The sequence below is a fragment of the Erinaceus europaeus genome, chromosome X, assembly GCF_950295315.1.
Source record: "Erinaceus europaeus chromosome X, mEriEur2.1, whole genome shotgun sequence".
NCBI lineage: Eukaryota > Metazoa > Chordata > Mammalia > Eulipotyphla > Erinaceidae > Erinaceus > Erinaceus europaeus.
Window position 1 is genome coordinate 21,319,588 of NC_080185.1, and position 26,242 is coordinate 21,345,829.

The 26,242-nt window shown below is 42.1% G+C and overlaps 2 protein-coding genes across 4 annotated transcripts in view; one reads left to right on the plus strand and one right to left on the minus strand.

Annotated features, from left to right (window-relative positions):
* ARHGEF6 (Rac/Cdc42 guanine nucleotide exchange factor 6) overlaps nucleotides 1–3,642 on the plus strand; it is a 168,889-nt gene extending 165,247 nt beyond the window's left edge. For all 3 annotated transcript variants that reach the window (XM_007537689.3, XM_060183685.1, XM_060183686.1), the window contains one exon: nucleotides 1,031–3,642. In XM_007537689.3, the coding sequence (XP_007537751.1) occupies nucleotides 1,031–1,171 (141 nt within the window). In that variant the 3' untranslated portion in view covers nucleotides 1,172–3,642. The remainder of the gene's footprint in view (nucleotides 1–1,030) is intronic.
* A 5,221-nt stretch (nucleotides 3,643–8,863) lies between these two features.
* Nucleotides 8,864–21,998, minus strand: CD40LG (CD40 ligand). The gene is made up of 5 exons (XM_007537690.3): nucleotides 21,809–21,998; nucleotides 19,676–19,807; nucleotides 15,347–15,410; nucleotides 13,414–13,476; nucleotides 8,864–10,062 (listed from the first exon to the last, which is right to left on the minus strand). Exons 1-5 carry the CDS (start codon nucleotides 21,965–21,967, stop codon nucleotides 9,686–9,688), a joined length of 795 nt encoding a protein of 264 aa, XP_007537752.1. The 5' UTR covers nucleotides 21,968–21,998; the 3' UTR covers nucleotides 8,864–9,685.
* Nucleotides 21,999–26,242: the final 4,244 nt, after the last annotated feature.

Here is a 26,242-nt window from a genome sequence, read left to right on the forward strand (position 1 = left end):
TGGGGGAGATAGAGAGGGAAAGAGACAGAAAGAGAGAGACCTGCAGTCCTGCTTCATCATTCGTGAAACATTCCCTCTGCGGGTGGGGACTAAGGGATTGTACCTGGGTCCTTGCACACTCTAATGTGTGCGCTTAACCAGGTGTGCCACCGCCTGGCCCTCCTTGCTTCATCAAGGTGGGCCATGTGGGTTTTACTATGTGGCCTTGGGTCTAAATTTCTGAGGCTAAATTTAGAGATCTACTTAGTGGTTTGCAAGAAAGTCCCAAACTTAATTATGGATTTCATATTCCCTGCTGGCTGTAAACAAGAGTTGAAGAGAAGACAATCTATTCTTGAGCTTCCGAGTAGCCAGAACCTCAAATCCTGCTTTGGGCTCCTTTGCAGTTGTCATCCAGTGCTGTAGCACACGCACTCATCCTTGTGCTTGAGGACTGGCTGTAGCTGGCTACAGAATGGATTGGAGTTGGTGGGTGGGGAGTGAATTGGAAGGCTGTTTAGGGGCCTTATTACTAGCTCAGAGTGAGACATGGGGAAATTCTGAACCCAGGTTATAACACCTAAGTTTGTGTAATTGCATCCTATGACTTTTTTTTGCCTCCAGGGTTATTGCTGGGATTTGGTACCAGTACTATGAATCCACCACTCCTGATGGCCATTTACCTACTTTCTTTCTTTCTTTCTTTCTTTCTTTCTTTCTTTCTTTCTTTCTTTCTATCTTTTTTCTTTCTCCCTTCCTTCCTTCCTTCCTTCCTTTCTTTCTTCCTTCCTTATTTTTTTATTATATAGGACAGAGAGAAATTGGAAGAGGACAGGGAGATGGAGAGAAAGATAGACACCTGCAAACCAGATTCACTAGCAGTGAAGCAGACCCCCTGCAGGTGGAGAGTGGGGGCTTGAACCCAGATCCTTGCACTTAGTGATATGTGCGCTTAACTGGTGGGCCACTGCCCAGTCCCCATCTTATGACATTCACATGAGCTCTGAAAAAGTGGTCAGTTTGGTAATAACAAGTGTTCTGCCCACCACAGGAGAATAAACGAATGAAGCAATGTCTGGAGGAAGAACTGAAATCTAGACGCGACCTGGAGAAGCTGGTCCGGAGACTGCTGAAGCAAACTGATGAGTGTCTGCGGGCTGAGTCCAGTAACAAGACTTCCATTCTGCAGTAACTGCCACTGTGCTTCTGGGCAGTGTATCTTCCTGTCATCTTGAAATGTCCAGCTGAATAATTTGACTCAGTTCACTCACTTTGGTCTTTATTTTGTATCTCCCCCTCCCACAACCTGCACACAGTTTGCTTTGAATGCTTGTTGTCCAATTATGGGTTGATTTTTTCCTCCAACAAAGTAAAAAAATAAGAGGTGGTGATCATCCCCCAACAAAGTAAAAAATAAGAGGTGGTGATCAGAGTTGCCCCAGAGCCAATTCCATTCAGTTAGAAAAGAAAAAGTGGACACAGCAAATGAATTCTCTGGTGTCCAGATGACCTTCAATTCATAGGGCCTCTGCAGGAACTATTCCTTTCAGGTCAGTCTCAATGGACTCCCTGCCATCCCAGAGTGGCTGACTACGGCTTATTAAGTGTGAACTAGACTCCCCCACACCCATCCTTTAGCTGTACCTGGAATCCCCTTAGTACCTAAGTTACCGAAGGAAAAGCTTCTTGAGCATACAATTCACACATTTGCCTACTGATCCAGCTACCCTTCCCTCCATCATTGCGTGCTACTCCTCAATGCAAACTATTTTTTAAAGAAATCTTTAATTTTTTAAATGGGTTTTATTTTAATGAAAGAGAGAGAGAGAGAGAGAGAAGAGAGAGAGAGAGAGAGAGGCAAACCAGAGCATTGATCAGCTCTGGCTATGGTGGTATGGGTGAATGTTTGTGGGGGGTTTGAACCTGGGACCACAGAGCCTCAGGTATGAAAGTCTTTTTGCATAGCCACTCTGCTATCTCTGCCATCTTGCAATGCATACTTAAAAAAAAAAAGAAATTACTGCCCTGTGTTGCCTTTAAGATCAGGAAGAGCACCCTTTTGTCCTCTTGTGCTTGGTTTACCTTTGAACTTTGTGGAGCTGCAGCTGTAGTCATCCACGTGAACACCAAATCCATCAGCAAATTGCGCAGGACACCATCCCTCCAGAGTTGGCATCTCTTCCCCGTGTGTGATGGACTATTTTCCTAGCCTTTCTGCCTCATGTTAAATGCTATCCTTCCTCAGTACTTCCAGCCAATCACAACAAGCAGCATGCAAACTAATACGTGTGTGCTTTGCTTCCTTGTCCAAAGTATAAACTGTGAGCAGTTCCTTTATCTACACTGCATTTTCAATGACCACATCTCATTCTACGAGACAGTCTACATTGAGGAGACACTGGGCCCCAGTAGACACCTTAAGTCACTTGATTGCTTTCCCGTTTATGCCGTGAGAGGTTGCATTCGGGTTCTTGAGCCTCTCTGAATATTTCTTCAAGGATAATGTGCAGCAGTGTGCTGTTGGGTCACTTCATGTATCTGAAAGAAAGCGTCCCTCTGATAGCTGTGTGCTGGTTACTAGTGAAACTGATCATATGGTACTGGTTTTGCTCAAACTATCATCTTTCTAAGTAACTCAGAAATTAAAAACTTCTATATACCTGGATTAGGAGAGAGTTCCAGAAGGTCAGTGCACATTCAGTCTTAGTACAGTGGAAAGGCAATCTCCTCTCTCCCAAATAACAGGTGACATTTAACAGGGGAAGGTTATTGAAAAGAGAGACCCTGGGCCAACATACTGAACAAACTTGTCTTCAGATGCGGTTGATAGGTGCCTATAAATGTGGGGTTCGGAAGTATTTTAGAAACCAAACATGGAGGTTGAAATCACCAATTTGCTGAGAAGCCCTTAATCTTTCTAGTCCTGGGTGGGGGGTGGAGGGTGTCTCAAAGGGGACCACTGATTCCTTGGTGCTCCAAAGAATGTCACCACCCACAGGAAGTAGCCTGTCCATGCAGTTCACCATCCGTCCAAGCACACTCAACCATGTTTGAAAGCTGAGAAGTGAAAATTTCTAAGGATGCCTGCTACTCTGCTTTTTATTAAGCATAGCAGTTTAGATATGCCATCCTTAACCCCCGAATTAGAACCAACAACACAGATCTTAGCACTTGCCCTGCCTGTGGTTAGTCAGTGACTTGCAGTAAATGTGCAAACTATATTCATAAGAATCATTTCTGTGATTGCAAAATACTTTAGTTGATAAGGAGTAAGACTGCTTAAAATATTGAAAGGCCTTTATTTTTCAAGTGACGTGTATATAAGCATGCTTTGGGGACTTGGGCCTTGTGACAAAGGGCCCTTGGTACTGTGGGTAATGAAGCTTGTGCAGAGTGGTGTCCACACTCGCACACTAAACATTAATATAAATGAAATGAAGCCATGTTAAGCTGAGAGCAGTGTCTCCATAGTTGAGTCATTTACAGTCCTCTGTAAGTGGGCTCCTATTATCCTGTAATGAAACTGCTGCCCTTAGAGGCCTTTCAGTTCCATTTCTGTTATGCCCCTTCTTACATAAGCTCAGATTTTCTAACGTTTTTATTTTGAAGACTTTTAAAATGAACATTTTCAATAAATAAGAATGACAGTGCTTTATAAAATAAGTCCTGTGTTTCTTTTTTTTTCTAGTTGGTATGCAGAAAGTGTTCTTGTGTCATGTCAGCCTCCTCTATTTCTCCCATTTGCTATACACTCTTGTCAGGCCCCTTATTCAACCTCTAGGTTTTCCATTTGGAGCAGGTGGCATTTGTTTTTGTCTTTATATAGATAATGATTTCTGTAACACAGAACTTTCCTCAACTTATCTAATTCTTTCTTATTGGCTCCACTTATATATTGTCTATACCTCTTTCACCACTTTCCTTCCAACATTAGGGAAAGATATATTCATTTTCTTGCTTGATATTGACCAAGCTTAATCTTTAACCATGTCCCAAATCCTCATATTTTTCAGTACTTTGTCCATCAGTGGTCTCCTATATTTTGACCACAGAATGTTGGTGTTGACAGGATGAAAATATTCACTTCCCCTCAAGTCAGATGGACTGAATATCACCTGTCGCTACTCAGTAACTATTATTCCTCTTTTGTGTTCTCCCTGAAAGTCAAAACAAAAACAAACAAGCAAACTAAAATCCAAACACACCATATGCAAGATTTCCTTGCAGGTAGCATTCTGGATATATTGTGGGTTCTGACACATTTTCTCGCCCACCAATTAGTTGGCCCCGTTCAAGGTTTGGGAAACTTAACTTAGCTGGAGGCTCTGTCCCTGGGGCCTTTTGGGCTGATAGGTCATTCCAATTACTTGTTTGTGGCTTTTCTATTCCACATATCAATGTATCTATTTACAACTTTGTGAGTAGCAGACTGTAGGACAGCAGTAGTAATAACAACAGGTTTATCTTGCAACTAGATTTGGAACACAATTGCAATGCTATGACCTTGAAACCAAGCCACCCCTCTCCTGACTTCTACTTTTCTAGCACACTGATTCTGCAGGCACCTAATTATCCTTCTGCCTGAAATATATCCAATGGTTTATATTTCCCAATCTGAAATAATAGGTAGAATGTTACACCTCCCATGGTCTAGGCACTGTGCTGAGTGGTCTGCATGTGGCTAAGGTGACTGTCAGTCACCTTAGGATGTTGTCACTGTTATTATCCCCATCGTCCACACGAACAGAGGCACTAATATGATGGTAGGTGTGAAGCTGGGATTTCAGTCCTTAATCAGGCTACTTCTTGGATAGTGCTTTCTACCACATTTTCTTCTATTTAGCTGGCACCCATTAAGAAATCTTTTTGTGGGCTGGGGAGATAGCATAATGGTTATGCAAATGCCTTTCATGCCTGAGGCTTCAAGGTCTTAGGTTCAATCCCCAGTACCACCATAAGTCAGAGCTGAGCAGTGCTCTAGTAAAAAAAAAAAAAAAAAAAAGAGTATTTTAAAGGAGGCTCTTTGCTTAGCTTTCTGCTGTCTAAAGTCATGAACACTGGCAAAACTTGGGTACACTTTTTGATATCTATATCGACCCCTCTGCAGTGGTTTATCCATTGTCTCCTTGATAAATCTCTCCTCCCTTAATATTCATGATTGCACATTTTCTTGGGATCCAGTCAACCTCCCCCCTTTTAAAATTATTTATAAAAAGGAAACACTGAAAAAACCATAAGATGGGTACAGCTCCGCACAATTCCCACCACCAGAACTCTGTATCCCATCCCCTCCCCTGATAGCTTTCCTACTCTTTATCCCTCTGGGAGTATGGACCCAAGGTCATTGTGGGAAGCAGAAGGTGGAAGGTCTGGCTTCTGTAATTGCTTCCCTGCTGAACATGGGCTTTGACAGGTCAATCCATACTCCCAGCCTGCCTCTCTCCCTCCCTAGTGGGGTGGCGTTCTGGGGAATCGGAGCTCCAGGACACACTGGTGGGGTCGTCTGCCCAGGGAAGTCTGGTTGGCATCGTGCTAGCATCTGGAACCTGGTGGCTGAAAAGAGAGTTAACATACAAAGCCAAACAAGTTGTTGACTAATCAGGAACCTAAAGGCTGGAGACTACTCCTCAGCTACCTGTCTATTTTTTACTTCTTTGTCATAAATTAGTTTAGCAGATACACATGGCCTTATGTATGTTCTCTGTGTTCTATTGATTTATGTGTCTACTTTTTTATGCCAGCACCATACTGCTTTGATTCTTATAATTTTGTAATATAGCATGATATCAAATTGTATGATGCCCCCAGCTTTATTCTTTGTTCTCAAGATTTCTTTTAGTGGTTTATAGTCTTTTACAAATCCATAAAATTTTTAAGATTGTTTGACCAACTTCATTCTTCTTTTTATTATTATTTATTTATTTATAAAAAGGAAACACTGACAAAACCATAGGATTAGAGGGGTACAAATCCACACAATTCCCACCACCAGAACTCTGTATCCCATCCCCTCCCTTGATAGCTTTCCTATTCTTTAACCCCCTGGGAGTATGGACTTAAGGTCATTGTGGGATGCAGAAGGTGGAAGGTCTGGCTTCTGTAATTGCTTCCCCGCTGAACATGGGAGTTGACAGGTTGGTCCATACTTCCATCCTGCCTCTCTCCTTCCCTAGTGGGGTGGGTTCTGGGGAATTGGAGCTCCAGGACACACTGGTGGAGTTGTCTGTCCAGGGAAGTCTGGTTGGAATCATGCTAGCATCTGGAACCTGGTGGCTGAAAAGAGAGTTAGCATATAAAGCCAAATAAGTTGATGACTGTTCATGAACCTAAAGGCTGGAGTAGTGCAGGTGAAGAGTTGGGGCGGGGGGTCACCATTTTGTAGATAGCTAGTAGGCATATTTTAGTTATATTCCAAAGGGTCTGTGGCTATAGTAGTTTTTTTTTTCCCTGAGCCTGAAATCTGCTATGCAGGTGGATCCTAGTTATTGTCTGGGGAGATGATATCATGGCTGGAAAAAGGACCAGAAAGCTGGATCAGGGAAGAGAGTAGCTTCCAAATATGGGAAAGGTGTATAACTTTTGTTGACTGTAAACCCCATTGATTTGATGTGATCTGGGGCCCATATTCAGCTTAGGAGCCTGTGTGACCTCTGCATCCCTCTAGATCTGAGCTCACATTCTGTGGTCACGAGTAGGAACATTCCAAGCTGCCTCAATATCAGGACCCATCTTCCTCAGGTGTAGCATAGAGTATGTTGTCTAGCCTCCCTTCTCTACCGTTGTTGATCCAAGTTGAGGGCAAGGTCCTATGGGGGGGGGGGACACAAAGGGGTCTGTCTTGCATTGAAGTTTAAGGGATTGCCTCTGTTTTGAATTGGAATGTAAGGGATTGCCTTGACTCAGATTACTCTAGGGAGTATGAATTTTCTTATTTATTTGAGGATTAGTGGTTTACAGTTGACAGTAAAATACAGTAGTTGGCATATGTGTAACATTTCTCAGTTTTCCACATAACAATTTGACCTCCCACTTAGGTCCTCCTCTGCAATCATGTTTCAGGTCCTGAACACTCTCCCTCACCCCCGAGTCTTTTACTTTGGTGCAATACAACAACAGTATGAAAAACAATAACAATATCACTAATCCCTGAGCACAGGCTATCTTTCAATTTTCTTTATGTCTTCTTCAGTTTCTTTCCTCAGTGTCTTCTCTTTTTTTTTCACATGCAACAAGAACCATTTATTAGTATTTTTATTTTTGTATTGGGGAATGAATGTTTTATATTCAACAGTAAATACAATAGTTTCTACATGCATAACATTTGCCAGTTTTCCATAGAACAATACAACCCCCACTAGGTCCTTTATCATGCTTTTTGGACCTGTGCTCTCACACCCCCCAGAAACCCTAGTCTTCAGTGTGCAGATCTTTTCCCTTCTTGGCTAAATGTATTTCTACATTTTTGTATGAAATTGTAAATGTTATGTTCTTACTTTTGAACTTTTCTGTAAGTTTGATTTTTTAATATTTATTTTATCTTTAGATAGAGACTGACAGAAAGAGAGAGAGAGAAATCACAGCACTGACCCATCTTTCTATGTGGTGGTGGCTTGGCTCGAACCTGAGTCACACATATGGCAAAGTAGTGCACTCACCAAGTGAATTGTTTTGTTGGTCCAAAATATTTTATTTATTGGATCATCAAGCTAGCTCACATGAATAGTGCACCTAGCCTCAGCTTCTACGGGGCAGATGGGTGGGTGAATAAAAAGAGATCTTGAGCACGACGTATAAGAAATGAGAATCATATCTAAGATGAATTCAAGTTTGCATACTGGACTCCAAAGAGATTTATAGTCAGAGAGGCACAGGAGGTAGGAGTGGAGATTTGGACCAGAAATTCTTGTGCAATAGCAGCAAAAATGACAGTGTAGGTGGGAAAGAACATCGAGAGTTCCATTTGGGTGCACTGGATGTGAGGGTCTGGGCCCACCATTTAGCAATGCAGGCAGGTGGGGACAAACTCTAGGGAGCAGGTCAAAACTAAAGGTCCAACTAAGGGGAAATAATCTGCTGTGGGGACATAGGAGTGGAGGATAGGACTGGAAGTCCAATGTTTTCTTTCCAGAGTCCTGCTCAGCTCTCCTGCAACCTCAGAGTCTCCACCATGAGAGTCTGTTTACATAACCATGATGCTATGACCCCTGCAGGACTTGAAGTTCTTAGGAAGGGCAAGTTGGCCTCATGAGAAAGCTGTGTGAGAGACCGAAGACGAGTGACAATGTGAGGCTTAAGCTCAAGGGGCATTTCTGGATTGGAGCATTGAGAAGTCTGTGAATGGGATGTCAGGAGAAGCCTCAAATCCAGAAAACGTACTGTGTTGTGGTACCCATAGTATTGCATGTGTTAACAGATGTAGTTAGCAATTTGCTTACTAGGAAAATTGGGGGAGGGGAAGAGGTCAGTGCTCCCCCTCTGATTGTCCCGGCTGTATTTCATCATTTCATCTCGCCAGATATGGGACTACCTATATAAGTGTCAGATAAGCAGTTGTTCCTTATCTCAGGCACTCCCTTCAGCTTCACTTGTCTGTGATTAATCAAGAAAAACATCAGTCTGTTTCAATTCACTGCACCTTTTCCTGAGAAATTGGAAATAAGTACCCAGATTGCTTTCTCTGAGTCAGTTTTCAAGTCATCCAGCAATGGCTGTCCTCAACTTCCAGGGAGGTGTACTGCCCATCACCAGGATGTTTTATGGTATAACATGCTTTGAGAAGCAAATTAATTCATGGGACTACCACAAAGCTGGGAAAATTCTCTCTCTGCCCTTCCTCCTCTCTCAGCCTGGTTTTGGACCTTGAGATGATGAAATAACCACAACAGCAACAGCAGCAGTAAGATCAAGGGCTCTTTATTATTCAAAAATAAATAAGATAATCATAAGTTCGCTCTGGAAACAATGGAGACTGAAGGTAGATACGACAGATTTCTTTTAAATACAGTCATTGTGGGGGAAATGGGGGCAGGCTCAGAGCTGCTTTCTCTGCTTTCCCGACCCCCCCACAGAGCTAGAGACTGGGTCAGGGTTGAAGTAAGATAACTGACTGGCAACAGCTTGAGTCTGTGTGTGTGTGTGTGTGTGTGTGTGTGTGTGTAGGGAGAGAGAAAATTAATGAGTGTCAGGTGGGAGGTGGAGCAGGGGTTTTTAGTTCTCCACAGCAGTAGATTTTGCTAGAGCCTGTCCCCTCCATCAGGGCCCCAGAATCAACCATAACTGAGTGTGAACTGAGGCTCCCTCTCTCCCTTCTATATCTCCGCTGATAAGTCAAAAACACTGTCCACCGCAAGGCTCTGTATGCAAAGAAACAAAACTAAACTTGGCTGATTAGCTGTTACCTACTCCGAATTCATTCTGTGCACAATGGCCTTGTCTTTTCAGAGCATACTGTGGGTGTCTGCTTCAGTGAACTTGCTGCATCAGAACTTATGTTCTGACAGCACAGGGCCTGTCTTGCTCTCCCTTTCAACCCCCATAATTCATTTACTGCAGCCCTACATGCTTTGGAGGTGTGTAATAAATAGTTCTCCATCCGGAGGATCCTGGGGTTATAAATAGGCAGTTCAACAGGGGTGGTTTTAACTGCTTGGCTGTATCGTGAGGACTACCAGCACCAGCCCAGTGCAGCTTTGCGAGGAGACATTGTTCAGAGTTTGAGTAAACCAAAGGATGTGAAGCCAATCCCATGGCTTACTAGACTTGGATCCGTCACATTGACAAACAGTGAAGAACCTGGTTGCAGTTCGAATACTCCTCCCAAATGAACAGATTGTTCCCTGCAAGGTTTGGCCGAATTGTGGGTGTTTGCAGCTCGGAGCAGGATTCTCTCAGATCTGCTGGGGGCTCTCAGGCAGAGGCTGGCTATGAATGGCGCTTGAGTTGGAGTGGCCCGATTGGAACAGAAGGTGACTTGGGCATAGATGTAATAGAATCCTTGTCTTTTAATAGCCAGTTGTCTCCCATTTTCCAGGGTTACCAAGTCACTGCTCATGGTGTAGTATCCTTTCTGGGCCCACTGTAGAACTGTTAAGAGAGAGGAGAAAAACTAGTAGTGAGATGCTGCAGAGGAACAGAACATAGTTCACAGTCTCCTAGCAAATCAAGTTCACAGTTGGATAGTGACTTAAATGAATGGAAGTTTTGGGTGTCTGGGACTACTTTATTTAAATTCATTTAGTCAGTGTTTGTGTGTGTGTGTGTGTGTGAGAGAGAGAGAGAAAGAGAGAGAGAGAGATCAACACTCTGGTATATGTTGTGCCAGGGACTGAACCTGAGTCCTCAGGCCAGCAAATCCTTCACTCTGGCTACCCTGCTATCTCTCAGTCCACTCAAGATTCATATTTAAAGGTTCTTCTGGTCCACACAGATGCGAAGGGTGGCAAATCAGCATGGACTTTGCAGGTTTTTAACCAAGGTTTTCGTTAAGCTTGGATAAGTGCCCATCTCTCCCTAAGCTTCACTTCCTCATTAGTAACAGGGGCACTTTATTGCAGTGTTTTTCTGAGACTTGTGAAGATTCAGTGAAATAACAGAGCACAACCAACTCCTTTCTCCCTTTAGAGTTCTTAAAGTCATCTTGCCCCTGCATTGAAGGAAGTGTGAATGATTCTGAAATTCCCCATCATGTATGCATTCCACATGCCCAGATAGACAAAATCCTTCGGACAAAATTGGTATTGGCTTCACCATCTGGCCTTGCCTGTGTTTTACAAAGTCAGATCTTTGCCAAGTTAGCCAACTTCAGCACCAGGTGAAAAGGAGAGACCCCATTCCTTCCGACCTGATCATATGGCAGCCAAGCCAACCTGCCTCCCACAACAAGGACTAAAATTAGGCAAGGAAGTATGAAAATAAACCTGTCATTTCACTGTGTGTTTTTTGATCTTCCATTGTAGTGGGTGCCACCAACTTGAAAGTGCCCATGTTCTTGTGGCTAAACCAGAGTACCCAGCAGTGTGCCATTTTCTCAGCTGAGATGTTGAGTGGGTTCAAAGTAGTGTGTGCACCTGACTTCAAATCTCAGCTCCTACAGAGAGCAAGGCTGCTGGGGGTGGATCTGGGGGTGGGGAGAAGTGAAAGCAGTGATGAAGTTGTCTCCATGAGCCTCTTCTAGTTTCAGAGTTGGTGGTCTTGAGAACTAGCAGAATGCAGGAGGCAATCCATTAAGTCTCATTCATTAGTAACAAGAAGGCATTTTGGAATGCCTGGTATTTCTTGGCCCTCACAGAGCATTCCAGAATGGCACTTCATGAGATGTTTTCCATTTGGGGACCACATGATGGAGAAAACAAGGATGGGTTTTGCTATCTTCTATGTTTGTTTCTATTAGGGATTATCTAAGTTCCATTCTTGCTGTGGAATTTAGATCAAGTTTATAGCAGTTAGGCTAGGTCCAAATGAGAGCACTGACAATGGGCGTGAAGTGGAGTCTTACTGTTTTCCCCCATTCTCCACCCCTGGTCTCGTGCAAATGTGTTATGACCAATGTCAATGGTGGGCCTTTGGGCAGAATGTGAGCACCACGGGATAATATATCCTAGTGAAGGTTTTATTATTTTATTTTATTTTTCATTGCCACTTAGGTTATCACTGGGATTTGGCGCTGGCACCATCAACCCACCACACCCAGCAACTTTTTTTTTGCTTTCTATTTTATTTTCTCAGGCAGACAGACATAGAGAGGCAGAAAGGGAGAGAGAAAGAGAGACACCCGAAGAACTGCTTCACCACTCCTGAAGCTTCCTCTCTTACAGGTGGGGATCAGGGGCTCAAACCCAGGCCCTTGTTCATAATAATGTGTGTGATCAACTGAGTGTGCCACCACCTGGCCCTTCAAGTGAAGTGGGGAGAGACCAGTGGGGTAGGTAGTCTTCTGGAAGGGTCTCTGTTGTCATCATAATCCAATCTGGATGAGAAGGTGACATGGGGGGCAGGGGTAGATAGCATAATGGTTATGCAAAGAGACTCTCATGCCTGAGGCTCCAAAGTCCCAGGTTCAATCCCCCACACCACAATAAACCAGAGCTGTGCAGTGCTCTGGTGTTTCTCTCTGTGTCTTTCTCTCTGTATCTCTCTCAAAAATAAATAAAATACTTAAAAAAATAAAAAAGAAAAAGTAAAAAAAAAAAAGTGACATGGGGAAGATCTCCCTAGACCTTTCTGTGTAAGAGTGATGTTCTGTGTTTCCTGAGAAAGGGGTCTCGGCTGTATTAGTAAACCTTGTGGAAATAACTGGTCTTAATAAGGGGTTTTATGTTATTCTTCTGATGTCTAAATGACAGTGAAATCAGCTAGATAGTGACAACATACATTTGTAGAGCCCTTGACAGTGTAGCTTTCTTCCACATCCACAGTTCTGAGGACCTGTGGAGTGGAGATGATGCAGAAAACTACTGTGTAGGAAAAAGTGGTGCCCAACATCACCCAGAAAGTGTCAATGATAGGTGCTGAGCTTCAGTGTTCACAAACATCCTACCTGGTGCTCTGACTGTTGTAATAGGATCTGTGATAATCGTGCTTGTGTTATATCCATGAGAGACTCAAACCACCTTAGAGATGAAACATCATTTCCTGCCCTCTCTGTGTGTCTGTTTCTCTGTCTCTTACACCACACACACACACACACACACACACACACACACACACGGGGGGCAGGCATGTACGTACACACACACAGATAGACAAACAGAGACCGAGAGACAGAGTCTAGAACTCTCTTCTCGTGCATCATGCCAAATTTGTCAAGCTTGTTTAGATGTTTTCTGACTGCCTTTATGCAGATGAGGGATTTTTATGCTGGGGTTCAGTGTTTCCATTCATTTATCAGATGTTACACGTTCTCTTGCACCAGCTATCTTAAGGTACAGATTTGGGAAAAAAATACCTAAGGGCGAGAGTGATGGCAGAATGTATATGGAAATAAAATCACTCAGAGTTGAAAAGCTCACAGTATGCTGTCTGCTGTCACTTCATTGGAAAATCTAACATCCTGACACCTATTGATCTTCGCAGAATGGAGTTAAGATGGCAGATGGCAGGAAATACCTCCCTACACTCCCCAGGTCCATTTATGTAGAGTGGAAAGGGATTAGGATGAGAAATTCTGACATTCAGGAGGCCATTCACTCCCTGTTATGTCTTCTCTGTCATGAGTCATGGTTCCTCCACCCAGTCATGCATCATTCAGAAACAGCCATTGAGCAAGAATATAGCAAGGACACTGGGATTGCTTTCCATTTCCTGTGGTCCCTTCATGTTCCATCTGTGCATTTAAGCAGGAGAGGTGTATGGGTAGGTGTGTGCATTGGACCCCGGAGGCAGAGCGGAGCCTAGTCATCCCGTGGGTGGCAGGCACACAGAAGCTCTTGGACTTACCAGATGTTGTTTTGCTACTGGCCTCACTGATGACATGGGCTGCAACTTGTGGGTCCTGATCACCTGAAATAAAACAAATGCAACCAATTAAGCCAACATTCATAGAAAACTGCCAACAGTTGTTGATTGAATCCTTCAGCTGTGTCATAGAAACTGTACTTGAACGGATTCAGTAAAAGGCAGGGTAAAATGGTCTGAAATCTTTTCATGGAAAGAAATATGGTTTCTAAAACCTGATCCATTAAATTGGATGTTTCCAAGGATCCTACTTTTTCTCAGAGTTGGTCAGGACTCAACTCTGCTTTACATAAACTGACAAAGGTCTAAAAAAAATGGTATTCAGTAATCATTTCCTGAATCGTGCTTTTAGGAACAAATCCCAGGCATTGGGGTAGGTCTTAGTGGATCTCAGGGTCATGCCAACAAACCTAGCTAGTGGTGTCTGATTTGGTCAGCTAGTCAAATTATATTATCTGTCTTAAATTGTCTCTCCTGTGAAATGTTTCTTCCTTAATTAGATGTGCTAATCTTCAAAATGCAAAGACTGGAAGTTTCCTTCTTTCTACTTATGAGCTTGGTGCCAGACATTTGACAGGTGCCCTATAAATCTTGAGCTCAGTTGCATGACCTAAATCATTAGCTTTGTTAGGTCTGCCATCTTTCTGAAGGTGGAGAGACAGCATCCGTGTTGCTCTCTCAAATCTCACTGTAATTAACAGACTTCATGGGACCACTTCAACATATCTTTGTCATTCTGAATACATCACCTTGATAGAAATCCGATGTCCCTTAATATCCAGAATAATAGTTAAAGCAGGATCTGAGTGTTCCTTGTCTTAGAAAACAGTATCTGTGTCTCTGTACGCACGCTTGCATTGATTTCTTGTGTGGCTTACATTTACACCGGCCACCACATCATTTTCACTAACTTTATGATACAGTAGAGCCTTTCCAATAGTCCCCTCTACAAAAACTCCATCTTGCACATGCTCAGCTGCTCAAGTTGCTTCAGGTATTTCTGTGTTTGTTTTTGGGTTTAGCTACATTCAAATGGGGAACAGAGAAAGTTTCTGTGTCTATGAAAGGAAGTAACAACCATGAGAGAACAATGGAAATTCTGGGAAGGTTTTGCCAGGGACCATGACTGCTGTCTTCAACATTTAGTAAGTTGCTGTATAGAGGAAGGATTCTACATTGTTTAATATGACACTAACCGGTAGGACTAGATCCAATGAGTGGAGATTGCCAAAGTAATGTCAACTACAGAGGAGGAAATATTTCTTTGGGGTAGTATAGTCATCTTACTATAATATTAGAGCCATTCAAAGCTGTACCAGACTGCTTTAAGAGGAATAAAATTCCTAGGTATATTTGATCAGAAGGCAGACCTTTGTTGAGGGAAATTAGTGTACAGGGACAGATGCAGGATTTGAGAACCATCTGTGTCCCTCCCAAGTCTGAAAGTGTCAACATATTCTGACATCCAGAATAGGACAAAAGAATAGAAATTTGTCACACTGAGTCACCCCTTGGTGCCAGAGGCTCTATGGGTCACAGCTCCCAATGAAAACCTGTCATCAGTGAGCCATGAATGTCACTGCTACCAAAGAACAACTTTTGTGCCATCTGGTCCACCATGGGTGGTTCCAGGTTGTTGTATGGTGGTTTTGATTGAGTTATTGAAAATAATGGAACTTCTTCACACTTGGTACCGTTAACATTAAAAGGACCTAGCTTTCCCAGAAATATGTACATATAAAAAAGCTTTTCCATATCACAGGCTCCAGAGAAAGTATCAGTGTGGCAATTACATCCCGATCCTATTTCCAGGGTTGAAAGTGCCTAATTCAACACTCTGTCACTCCATAAAAACAGCCTATAGCTTCCATTTAGTTCTCCATTTACTCATAGTGACTGGTAACCAGCAACCTACCTTTTTGCATTTCATACTTGGTCTCTTTTATCTTCACACCCTCACCGTTGTTTAGCATTATATCCTAAAATGAGAATCATTACAAAAGGTCATTTCAACAGGAACTCTAGTGTGGGGGAATTAGAGCCATCAAACATTAGGCATCTGCCATTACTCTGCCACCTGCTTCTAGTACGAATTATCATATAGAATCAGATCCTGCCACTAATTCTAGTACACTATTTGGAAACCCTTGGCTCTGACGGGTTAACTGACAGCTCAGAAAGGTGGGGAAAGGGTGGAAATCTGGAAGCTGAATATGGGCCTTATTATCTATATTCTAGTGCTTTCCCCAGACCAGAGGTTTCAAAACTAACCCCCTCTCTGACCCCTGCCCACTGGCTTTGACAAGTATTGCCAAATAATGCTGAATGAGAGATGATTCCACCTTGGAGACTGGTACTTTGAACATCCTTAAACATTAGGCATGGTGTGTAGCTATTCTAATATTAAAAGGGTCTGAAATCTCTTGGGAACCAAGTTTGATCTTGGGAGAAAAATCTAAGATAATGAAAGAAACCTCAGAATTTTCTTGTTTGTATTGTCCTTTCCATGGATTGAGAAGATGCTTTTTCTTCTGAGTGCCCCATCTTGCCTGTGTTTTTTGATGTCTGCTTTTTTTTTTTTTTTTTTTTTAGAATGCTTAGCATTGAGAAAACACAAGTCGTCTCTTCACTCTGCTGATGTTTGAGTGCATCAATTCCTAAGGGGTTGCTTCTCACTTCACAGCTGAAGGAAGACTAAAGATTCTTAAAGAAGCTACCAGAGTTGGGAGGGAGAAAAAGCCACTGCTGTCATCTTCATGACACTGGCTTAAAATCTGGGAGGCATGAGGTCACCCACAAGGAGTCTTGACATTCAAGCCAAGAGTGAGAACTGTGACATCAGGTCAGGCTCAACTCATTCCTCCTTCTGTCTTTACAAGGGAGGATGGCTGGGGCATTTTTATATCTTCTGATAGTCAAAGTTGTGTCTTTTCCACGGAACGGGACACTTCTTGTCCCTCTCCCCCTGTGCCCTGCCCCCACCACCAGAAGCAATCCATGTTGTTACTGTTGAGAGAGCAGCCTCCTTGGAGGCTCGAGTCAGTCAGATTAGAGAATGGAAAGCACAGGGGAAGCTACAGCTCAAAAGACTCATGGGGGCCACAGGGCTCTCAGTCTCCCATCTGAGCTGCAGTGTGGCCCTGTGAAAGTTCAGGCACAGACAAATATTTGTGTGATAGCAAGTAAACAAATGAGTATTTAGTGCCTTTTCTTTTCTTTTCTTTCTTTCTTTCTTTTTTTTTTTTAAGTGAAGTGTGTTGATCAAAGTGGAGATAATTTTAATTTCCTCAGTGAGTGCATTGGCGGCAGGGCCTGGCCAACATGAAAATGTGAAGTCAGCAAAATTTGTCTTTTATGTGCTCAACCTCGCCTTTCTGTAAACTTTCCCCCAGCCTCATGCCACAGAACCACTTTTTTTTTTCTTCTTCTCACTGCTTCACTCCCTACCTCAACAGAAAGTCTTTTCAAAGCTGACTTGCAGAAGATCTGGGATTAGTTCTTGCTTTCTTGGTGGGGACTCTATGTATCAGGCATGAGCAGGTTGATCTTAAGCTTGAAAAGAGAAAGTTCTGACACTATCCAAAGCATCTCAGGCGTTGGTGGGCAGACCATAATGGAGGAATTCTAACAGGGGAAGTAAGTTCTATTTATTTATTTATGATTTAATAATGATCAACAAGACTGTGGGATAGTAGGGGTACAATTACATACAATTCCCACCACCAGGTTCTGAATCCCAACCCCTCTTTTGGAAGCTTCCCTATTCTTTATCCCTCTAGGAGTATGAACCAGAATTCTTTATCAGGTGCAGAGGGTAGGAGGTCTGGCCCCTATAATTGCTTCTCTGCTGGACATGAGCATTGACAGGTCGATTCATAAGAAGGGAGTAAGTTTTATTGTGACATTAACTTATTCCACATATTGCCTTCATTTACCCTTACGTAGGCCCTGAATTCCATCTTTTTCTTCCATAAAGCTATAGCTTGCCTCAAGAGATAATTGTCACTTGTCACTAGAGATGTTCAAATAAGAGACAGTAAGACACAGGGTCCCAAGAATAGCAGAGATAATGGAGGGAAGACTAAACTTCCAGATTGAGAATTGGATCTCAAGATTTCTAAGACTCCATCAAGTTTCATGATTTGGAGTTCCCAAATTCAATCCTTGGACTGCTTAGCACTAGTCATAAAGAAATTCAGCTAAGTTAGCTAAGATTCTATAAATCCAATCTGGGGTTAGTCTGCAGTTGATCTGCTGGTTAAAAAAAAAAGTATGTGAAATACTGTTTTCAATGACGAACTTGAGGAAATGGGTATTGGAAAGGCATGAGTGGAAGGTTGGAAGGACTTTGTGTCTCATCAATGTGCATGTCATAGGTAGAGATGCCAGTGACAGTCACTAGGATTTCACTCCTTCACTAGGGCAAGGGACCTCCTCTCCTCTGTGGCACTAAGAAGCTCAAGCCTGCCATCTTAGAATATATGAAACTCTGGAGCTGTCCATTTTTGTTTTTGTTTTTTTTCTTTTCACACAAGCGCTGAGCAGACAGACTGGCTGTTTTACTTATTGCCATGTTGGATAGGTGATTTGAGAAGCCTCACCCATCTGACCTGAATTGAAGCCACCAGGAATATACAGTCAACTGAAAACATGCTTTGAGAAAAAAAGAGAGAGGAGGAAGAAAACTACCAGTCCCACTGCTACTGGATGGAATGCAAGGTTGATTCCACAATTACAGAATGTCAGAGGAAGGAGTGCCTATACAGATCATCTCAGTCCCCTCACTAATTTTAGCTGAGAACACAGTGGCCCAGAGAGGTGTTGTGACTTACACAAGATTACACAGCCAAGCATATTAAATATTCTATTGAAATTATTCAACAGTGTTCTCAAAAGTGACTTTATTTTCATCAAAGTTGGCATCACCTCCCAATGCCCTGTGTAATATTGTCCAGAACCCGCAATGAATCAGATATCTTAAAACCATATCTAAGCCTTGCAAGTAGAGTTAGGAACCTTCAAGTGAATCCTAGATCTGTGTCGTGAATCTCCGAGACAGCAGATAATTTGAACTAAATTTTGGTTTGCATAGGTGGCTCTAGAATAAGCGCTGACAGTTGGAAGTACTGGATTAAGTTACCCAAGGAACTGTACAGCAAGACAGGAATAAGCACAAGAACAAGATCTTAAGCCCTTGGTTCCTGGGTCATATCACACATAGATGAGAACTATGACTTTATCTGGAAATACAGTCACCTGCCAGCAAGCTGCCCTCAATGTAGAACATTGTCTCCTACTCACGACCCCAGAGAACAGCTGAATCAAGAGCATTTGACATGGTGTTGTGAGAGGTCAACAGTCTTATAGATGTTTGACTTCAGGAGAATGAGTCCCCAGATCCGTTTGTCTACTATACTGGAATCACTACTGTAGGTGGCTCCTCAACCAGCGTACAGTTTCTGAATTTCGGAGCCCATTATGTAGGCCACAGTTTGCAGCGACTGCACACAGACACCAATTTATCAGACTAAATGACTTTAACTCTCAAGTCTTGATTGGCTGTAGAAGGGATGGACTTCATGGGGCAGTGTTTCACATGGGCTTCCTTTTTAAAATAAAAAGGAAAAATCTCACTTTCATGGCACCTGAGAATTATCCCTCTGGGAGAAGCCCTTTGTAGGCTGGGGGGGGGGGTCTCAATCTTCCAACATCTCTAATACTCCCAGGGAAGACAGAGCCCTCACCTGTGACTGGTCAGCATTGTGATGGCCAGTGGTTATGGCACACCTGGGAGGGTCAGACCATGAGCACACAGTGAGAAGCCATCAGCATTTCCATGGGAAAACAAGAAAATGTGCAAAGGCAGGTGTGTTTCTGTGTTTGTGTGTGTGTGTGTGTGTGTGTGTGTGTGTGTGTATGTGCACTCTTGTGTATATATAGATGTTCCAATGAGAGCTTGTATTTTCTCCCAAACTCTTTTTTGTTCTTCTCATGACAATGTGCATGTAGGATTTTGGCTTTATTTCTTTGGACATTTCTTTGGACACACACACACACACACACACACACACACACACACACACACACACACGTGCTTGGGTATATGCATATAGGTGTATACAGATACTCAAATACACAAGTTTGCACACTCTAAATGTTTAATCTTTGATAGTGTAGGCCCCATTAGTTGGCTAAAGCAGAGCGACTTTTCTGTAAGGCTTTCACCAGCAAATGAGCTCCTTACCTTGACGAGGCTTTCAAACTGGCTTCTGATTTCCCCACAGTTCAGTAAGGACAAAGCACCTTCGTCTTTGTTACATTTCCATATCCTTTTCATGAACATAAAATCTTCATGAAGCTTCATTTCATCTTCTATCTGAGTGTGGAACAACAAGGCCATGAGAAATGAGATTCAGGAGGAGAACACTGCTAGTGATATCTGCACTCACATTTTCACTTGACCAGCAGGTAAAGATGTGGAGGAAAATGCTATTACTCTGGGTGCTTGATATTTAGTATTTGCAGTTAAAAAAATATCAAAAGTGACTGGGGAAGGGGTGCTGTGGATAGAACAGTCTCCTTGCATGTGTGATCTCCACTACCCCCCAACACTGCATTTAACCAAGAGGTTCTCTGGTCTCCCACTCACTCTCCCTCTCACTTTCATAAAATAAGTAAGTAAGTCTCCAAAAATATCTACACTAAAATGCCATCACAACCCCATGCTATCTGAAACCCCAGGTATAAATCACAGTTATTCTAATAAGACTCATCAGAAAGTGTGCATTCCCTCCCCCAGTCTAATGTACTATATAGCAGCCGCATTCTCTAACTGTCCTAGTTCTCACTGCTCTTGTAATGACTGGCCATCACAAGCACAGACTATGAAAGTGTTGTCTGCTGAGCTAATTTGCTCACCTCATTTCAGTGTTTGTGAGGCAGTGCCTTTAGCAAAAAAGTTCATTTTGTGCTGTGTGTCAATTAACTCAAGTTCTGATTATATCATTCTCCTCTCAACTGAAGTGTTTGTACAAGATATTTTTTTAAAGGAAATTATCTTTCATTCCCGAAGTTAACAAGCTCTTTTATTTTCCAAGGTGTTCAGATAATCAACTGTATGGAAATTCAAGTGTGTAATCAACTAATTGTGCGTCATTTTCTTGTTTCAGGATTTAATTTGTAGATTCAGGACAAGATCCAGTTGGCCGGCAACTTTCATTGTCATTAAAAGGGTATATAAATGCCAAAGGATAGACTTGAGTCTACCCAGTTTTGTATTTTCCTCTTGAGAGACTTAGGCACTTGATTTGCCCACCAGACCAAAGAAATGGAAAGCTAGATCCAGAACTGTTCTCAGCAGTGAAGCCTAAATGTGACAACCACATTTAACTGCCTCCTCAAGTCACCATCCTCAACTCACCCAGTCCTGGTGAAAAGCCCCCTAGTCTTATTTCTGGGTGGCCATCCCAACAGAGGAGACACAGCCCCAAGAAAAATGCAGTCTTGGGACGCTGGTATCCACAATCCCCACATACAGACTTTTAGAACAGTCAGATAGCTCATCAGATATCTCCTTTTCATCTATGGCTGATACGTTGTCAACACAGCCAGTAATAAAACCCCCTCTGTGAAAATGAATGAATACATCAAGACATGATTAATCCTAAAGGGTATCTTTCCTAAGTATACAAAATAACAGTTAGTCCCTTCCTTTCCTTCAGTAAATCCTGCTTTAGAAGTCTGGAAACCTGCGTAAGAGAGACCTGGAGTAGCCTGTAACTCAACATTTAAAGAAGTATACCAAGGACAGCCACTTTTACTAAAAACTGCATATTCTGGGGTATGTCTTTGTCTTAGTTAATCTGAAGCACCATGAAATTTCATAGTTAAAAGGTTACACTCCTTCTCTTGTTGGAACTATAAAATATTTGTCTCCATCAAAACAAAAAAAAAAGTTTAACTTTTAAAGCAAATGATCATAATGAATGTTTATAGTCTGAAAACTTTGTGCCAGGCTCTGTTCTGAGCTGTTGAAGAGGCTAGAGTCATTGAATCTATAAAGTGGGGCTATTATTATTCCCATTTGTTCTCTGTGAAAACAGAGGCATAGAAGTACAGAGTGCCTTGCATAGGAGTATGGAGTCAAGATTTTCAACCTAGGCTTTCTGGCTCTAGAAGCCAAGTTCCTAACCAGCGACATGAACAAGCAACATCACAAACAGGACAACAAACAATATGCCACAAGACCATCTAGCTCTTTGGGTATCTACTATTGCCTATGATTTGGATAGAACTAAAACCAACCAACCCCTAAATTATTTTTTAAAAATAATAATAATCCCAAATTCAATGAAGAAATGCCAATGGCTAATCTTACCTTGTCCAGTCTTCTGTGAAGATACACAGCAAAAAGTGCCGACCCAATCATGTGGGTGATAAGGAAAACAGTTAGTAAATACATAAAAATTTTCATGCTGGCAGCAGGTGGTCCAGTGGCCACAGACCTGGAGGAAGGTTGGCTGTATGTTTCGATCATGCTGCGTTAGAGTTGAAATATCTTCTGACCAAGAAGATGGCAGAAGCAGCATGAGAAAACTGTCAATGTAGCCACCTTACTCAGGATTAGTTAAGAGCGCACAATCGTCGCGGCCCACACTTCCTGGAAAATGTGCTTCGTAGTCTTCTCTCTCAGCAAAAATGTTACGTAAAGGTTTTTTTCTTTTTTTTTTTTTCAAGTATACCCATATCATTCACTTCCAGGCTTTCCCTTTAGTTAGTAAAGAAGAAACAAGTTTCTTCTTCCATACATTCATTCTTGCCTTGAAATGTCATAGACGTCTTAACAGACTTTGGCAGTATTTTCCTATCATTGTCTAATTTTGGGAGGCTCACCAGTTTCAAGGAAAGTGACAAATTAATCCACCAGCAACAGACTTATTTCAATTTCAATCTTACTAATACAAAGCAGGAACATGTTAGATGGAGAAAGAGTCAAATGTCAACAAAAGTTTGGATTGATTTCATGACTGATATGACTGACGTGTTAACTGCTCCTCAGGATTTCTTCAATCTTAAGCCCAACAAAATCTCTGTAACTTTTCAAATCTAGTCTGTGTGGCATAAGGCAAAACTGAGTGCTAATCATCACTCAATTAAAATAAGAATTAACTGTACAGATCATTTTTATTTTAAAATTAACTGGACAGATAATTCAAGGCAAAGAAAATTCTCAGAAGCCCAAAAAAGGAGGGTCATGAGAGAAATCATACCAAAACTTTAGGTTTGAAGTGAAAGAAAGAAGTTTCATTCAGCCAAATTGCTTGTCTACACTGTTCTAATCCATCAGGCAACTGCTGTCATGATGTGATGGTTCAGAAAATGGTGAAGAAAAAATAGGCTGCAGTTAAGAGACCTGGATTCTAGTTCTTGCTCTACTAATGAATCACTAAGGAACTAAGACAAACTGTGTTGCCTCTCTAAATCTCAGTTTCTTCATATCTTAAGGAAGCATTACACCTGCACTGCAAATCATATAAGGGTGCTGTGAAGTTTAAATAAAGACATGCATGAAAGGTCTTTGAAACAATTTCCACAATAGATAAAGAGCTCTCTCTCACCTTGAATTTTGGGTACTTGCTTGGTCTAAGATATGTGCTTTCTAAATAATTGCCAACTCCTTACATTCTAGCAAAATAAATAAATAAATAAATAAATAAATAAATAAATAAACCAGATAAGCCATAACTACCCAAATCAAAAGAACCCACATTTTCACAGCGAATCAAATTATTGGGTGTGTAGGATTAGAGATTTCTGAATGGATTTTGCATCGTTCTATCAGATTGCCTTTGAAATAAAAACTTCATGGAAATCCCTACCCCACATCCCAATCTGACCTAGAAACCAAGATAAGATTGCTTTGGTGATTCCTACCAAGCATTTTGAGAGACAAATAGGAAATGGAGCAAACTGCTCCGATGTGTGTGCTGTCTCCCGCACCTGCTGTCTTCTCCTCCCACGCCCCAGCATCCTGTCCTGGGCCTTCGATCTGTGTAGCTTGTCACTGCATCTACCAAGCCTTTGATGCACGTGACCAACTTTGATCAGTCAAGTAACAGGCCTTGGTTCTTAGGCAAGTAGCTTTGGTTTCACTGAAGGAAAATTATCACAAGAGCAAAAGGGGGCTCAAGGACTTCTCCAAGGCCCGTTTTATACAAGAAGAGAATGCCAGAGCTTTAGAGAATCTCTGAAGATCAATTCAGCCATGCCCCAAGAAGACCCTGAAGGAACCAGAGCTACAGGAGTCAACAGAATTTGCATGTGCCACACTAACTTTAAGGAGAGTTACCAAAGCTCCCTACCTCTACCTCCTGGTCACCACCCTTTTATAGCCTGGCTTCTGCCCACATGATTAAGAGAAACTACTCCCACCTTGGTTAGCTCAGTGACAATGTTGACTGAATACTTCTGTAGAGTTCATATTTAGTGGTCATTCTATGTTTTTGTTGAGCATCCTTCTGAAAACTCTCCTCTTGTTTCTAGAGTATTTCTTCATGCGATTCAATTTTCTCTCTGTGGCCCTTAAAAGTAGTAATGGGCCCCTTGGAACATACCTAAAATAGACTCCCTAGCTTATTCCCAGATAAAGATCCCTAATTTCAACTGTTCTATTTCTATCTTTTGAGTTCCTGCTTATTAAACATTTTGTCCTGTTTTCTATCTTACTGCTGTTTAGCCACCAAATTGCAGACACTACCACGGTGCCATTCTGACTTCCCTGGGTAGATGACCTCACCAATGTGTCCTGGAACTTCACTTCTCCAGAGCCCTGCCCACTAGGAAAAGATAGAAACAGGCTGGGAGTATGAATCAACCTGCCAATGTTCATGTTCAGCAGAGAAGTAATTACAGAAGTCAGACCTACCATCTTCTACACCCCATAAAGAAATTTGGTCCATCTGGAGTTGGTGTACTGAACCAAAGTGAAAGACACTGGGGTTGCAGTGGGCGTGAGTGTTCAGGTCCTGAAACATGATGGGAGAGGAGGACCCAGTGTTGTATTATTAAGTGGAAAACTGGGGAACATTTACAAACTATTGTATTTTACTCTTGACTGTAAACCTTTAATACCCCAATAAAGAATTAAAAATAAAAGAATTTTGGTCCATACTCACAGAGGGATAAAGAATAGAAAAGCTTCCAGTGGGAAGTCAGGCGGTAGCTCATCAGGTTAAGCACATGTGGGGCAAAGCTCAAAGACCAGCATAAGGATCCCGGTTTGAGCCCCTGGTGCCCCACCTGCAGGGTAGTCGCTTCTCTGTCGTCTTCCACTCCTCTCTCCATTTCTCTCTGTCCTATCCAACAACAACGACATCAATAATAACTATAACAATAACACAACAAGGGCAACAAAAGAGAATAAATAAATATTTTTTGAAAAGAAAAGAAAAGCTTTCCAGTGTAGGAAATGGGACATGGAACTCTGGTTGGTGAAAACTGAGTGGAATTATACTCCTGTTATCTCACAATCTTGTTAATCATTATTAAATCACTAATAAGAATTCAAAATCTTTGGTATTATCTTTATTCTCCTTCCATCCACTCCTCTACACATTTCCCTTTTTCTCTTTAATTTTTTATTTATAAGAAGGAAACATTGGCAAAACTATAGGATAAGAGGGGTACAACTTTGCACAAGAACTCCGTATCCCATCCCCTCCACTGATAGCTTTCCTATTCTTTAACCCTCTGGGAGTATGAACCCAAGGTCATTGTGGGTTGCAGAAGGTGGAAGGTCTGGCTTCTGTAATTGCTTCCCCACTGAATATGGGCATTGACAGGTCGATCTATACTTCCAGCCTGCCTCTCTCTTTCCCTAGTGGGGAAGGGTTCTGGGGAAGCTGAGCTCCAAGGCACATTGGTGGGATTGTCTGTCCAGGGAAGTCTGGTCGGCATCATGCTGGCATCTGGAACCTGGTGGTTCACAAGAGAGTTAACATACAAAGCCAAACAAATTGTTGACCAATCATGGACCTAGGGGCTGGAGTATGCAGATGAAGAGTTGGGGGTCCTCCATTTTGTAGATAGCAAGTAGGCATATTTTAGTTAAATTCCAAAGGGTCTGTGGCTATACTAGTTTTGTTTTATTTTTTTCTTTTTCTTTCTGCCTCTGAGCCTGAATTCTGATATGCCGGTGGATCCAAGTTATTGTCTGGGGGAGACATTTCCCTTTTTCTTCTCTTCCTTTCTCTTCTCTCTTCTCACTTCCTTGACTCCTATCCACTTCCATGGATTTTACTACTCATTTCATTGTGATAAGTCCCAGGTCTGTAACTACAGCCCTGGATTTCAGTTTTTTAAGTACAGCTGTCTGAATATTTTTCCCAGCCTTTTGGATCTCTTCTGTGGTGAATATTCTGTCCATGTCCTCTTCCCAGTCTTCTGCATATTTCAACCCATTTTTTCCAACACCATTTGTTGAAGAGACTCTGAAAGAGACTCTTTCCCCATTTAATAGTCTGGGCACCTTTGTCAAAGATTACATGTCCATAGGTGTGGGGGCTTACTTCTGGGCTCTCAATTCTATTCCACTGGCCAGTGTATCTATTCATGTTCCAGTACCAAGCAGTTTTGATGACAATGGCCCTATAATACAGTTTGAGATCTGGGAGTGTGATGCCTCCAGTTCCGTTCTTTCTTCTCAAGATTGTTTTGGCAATTCTAGGTCTTCCTAGTTCCACATAAACATTTGTAGTAATTGTTTTATTCTCCAAAAAATGTGGTTGGGATCTTGATGGGGATAGCATTAAAT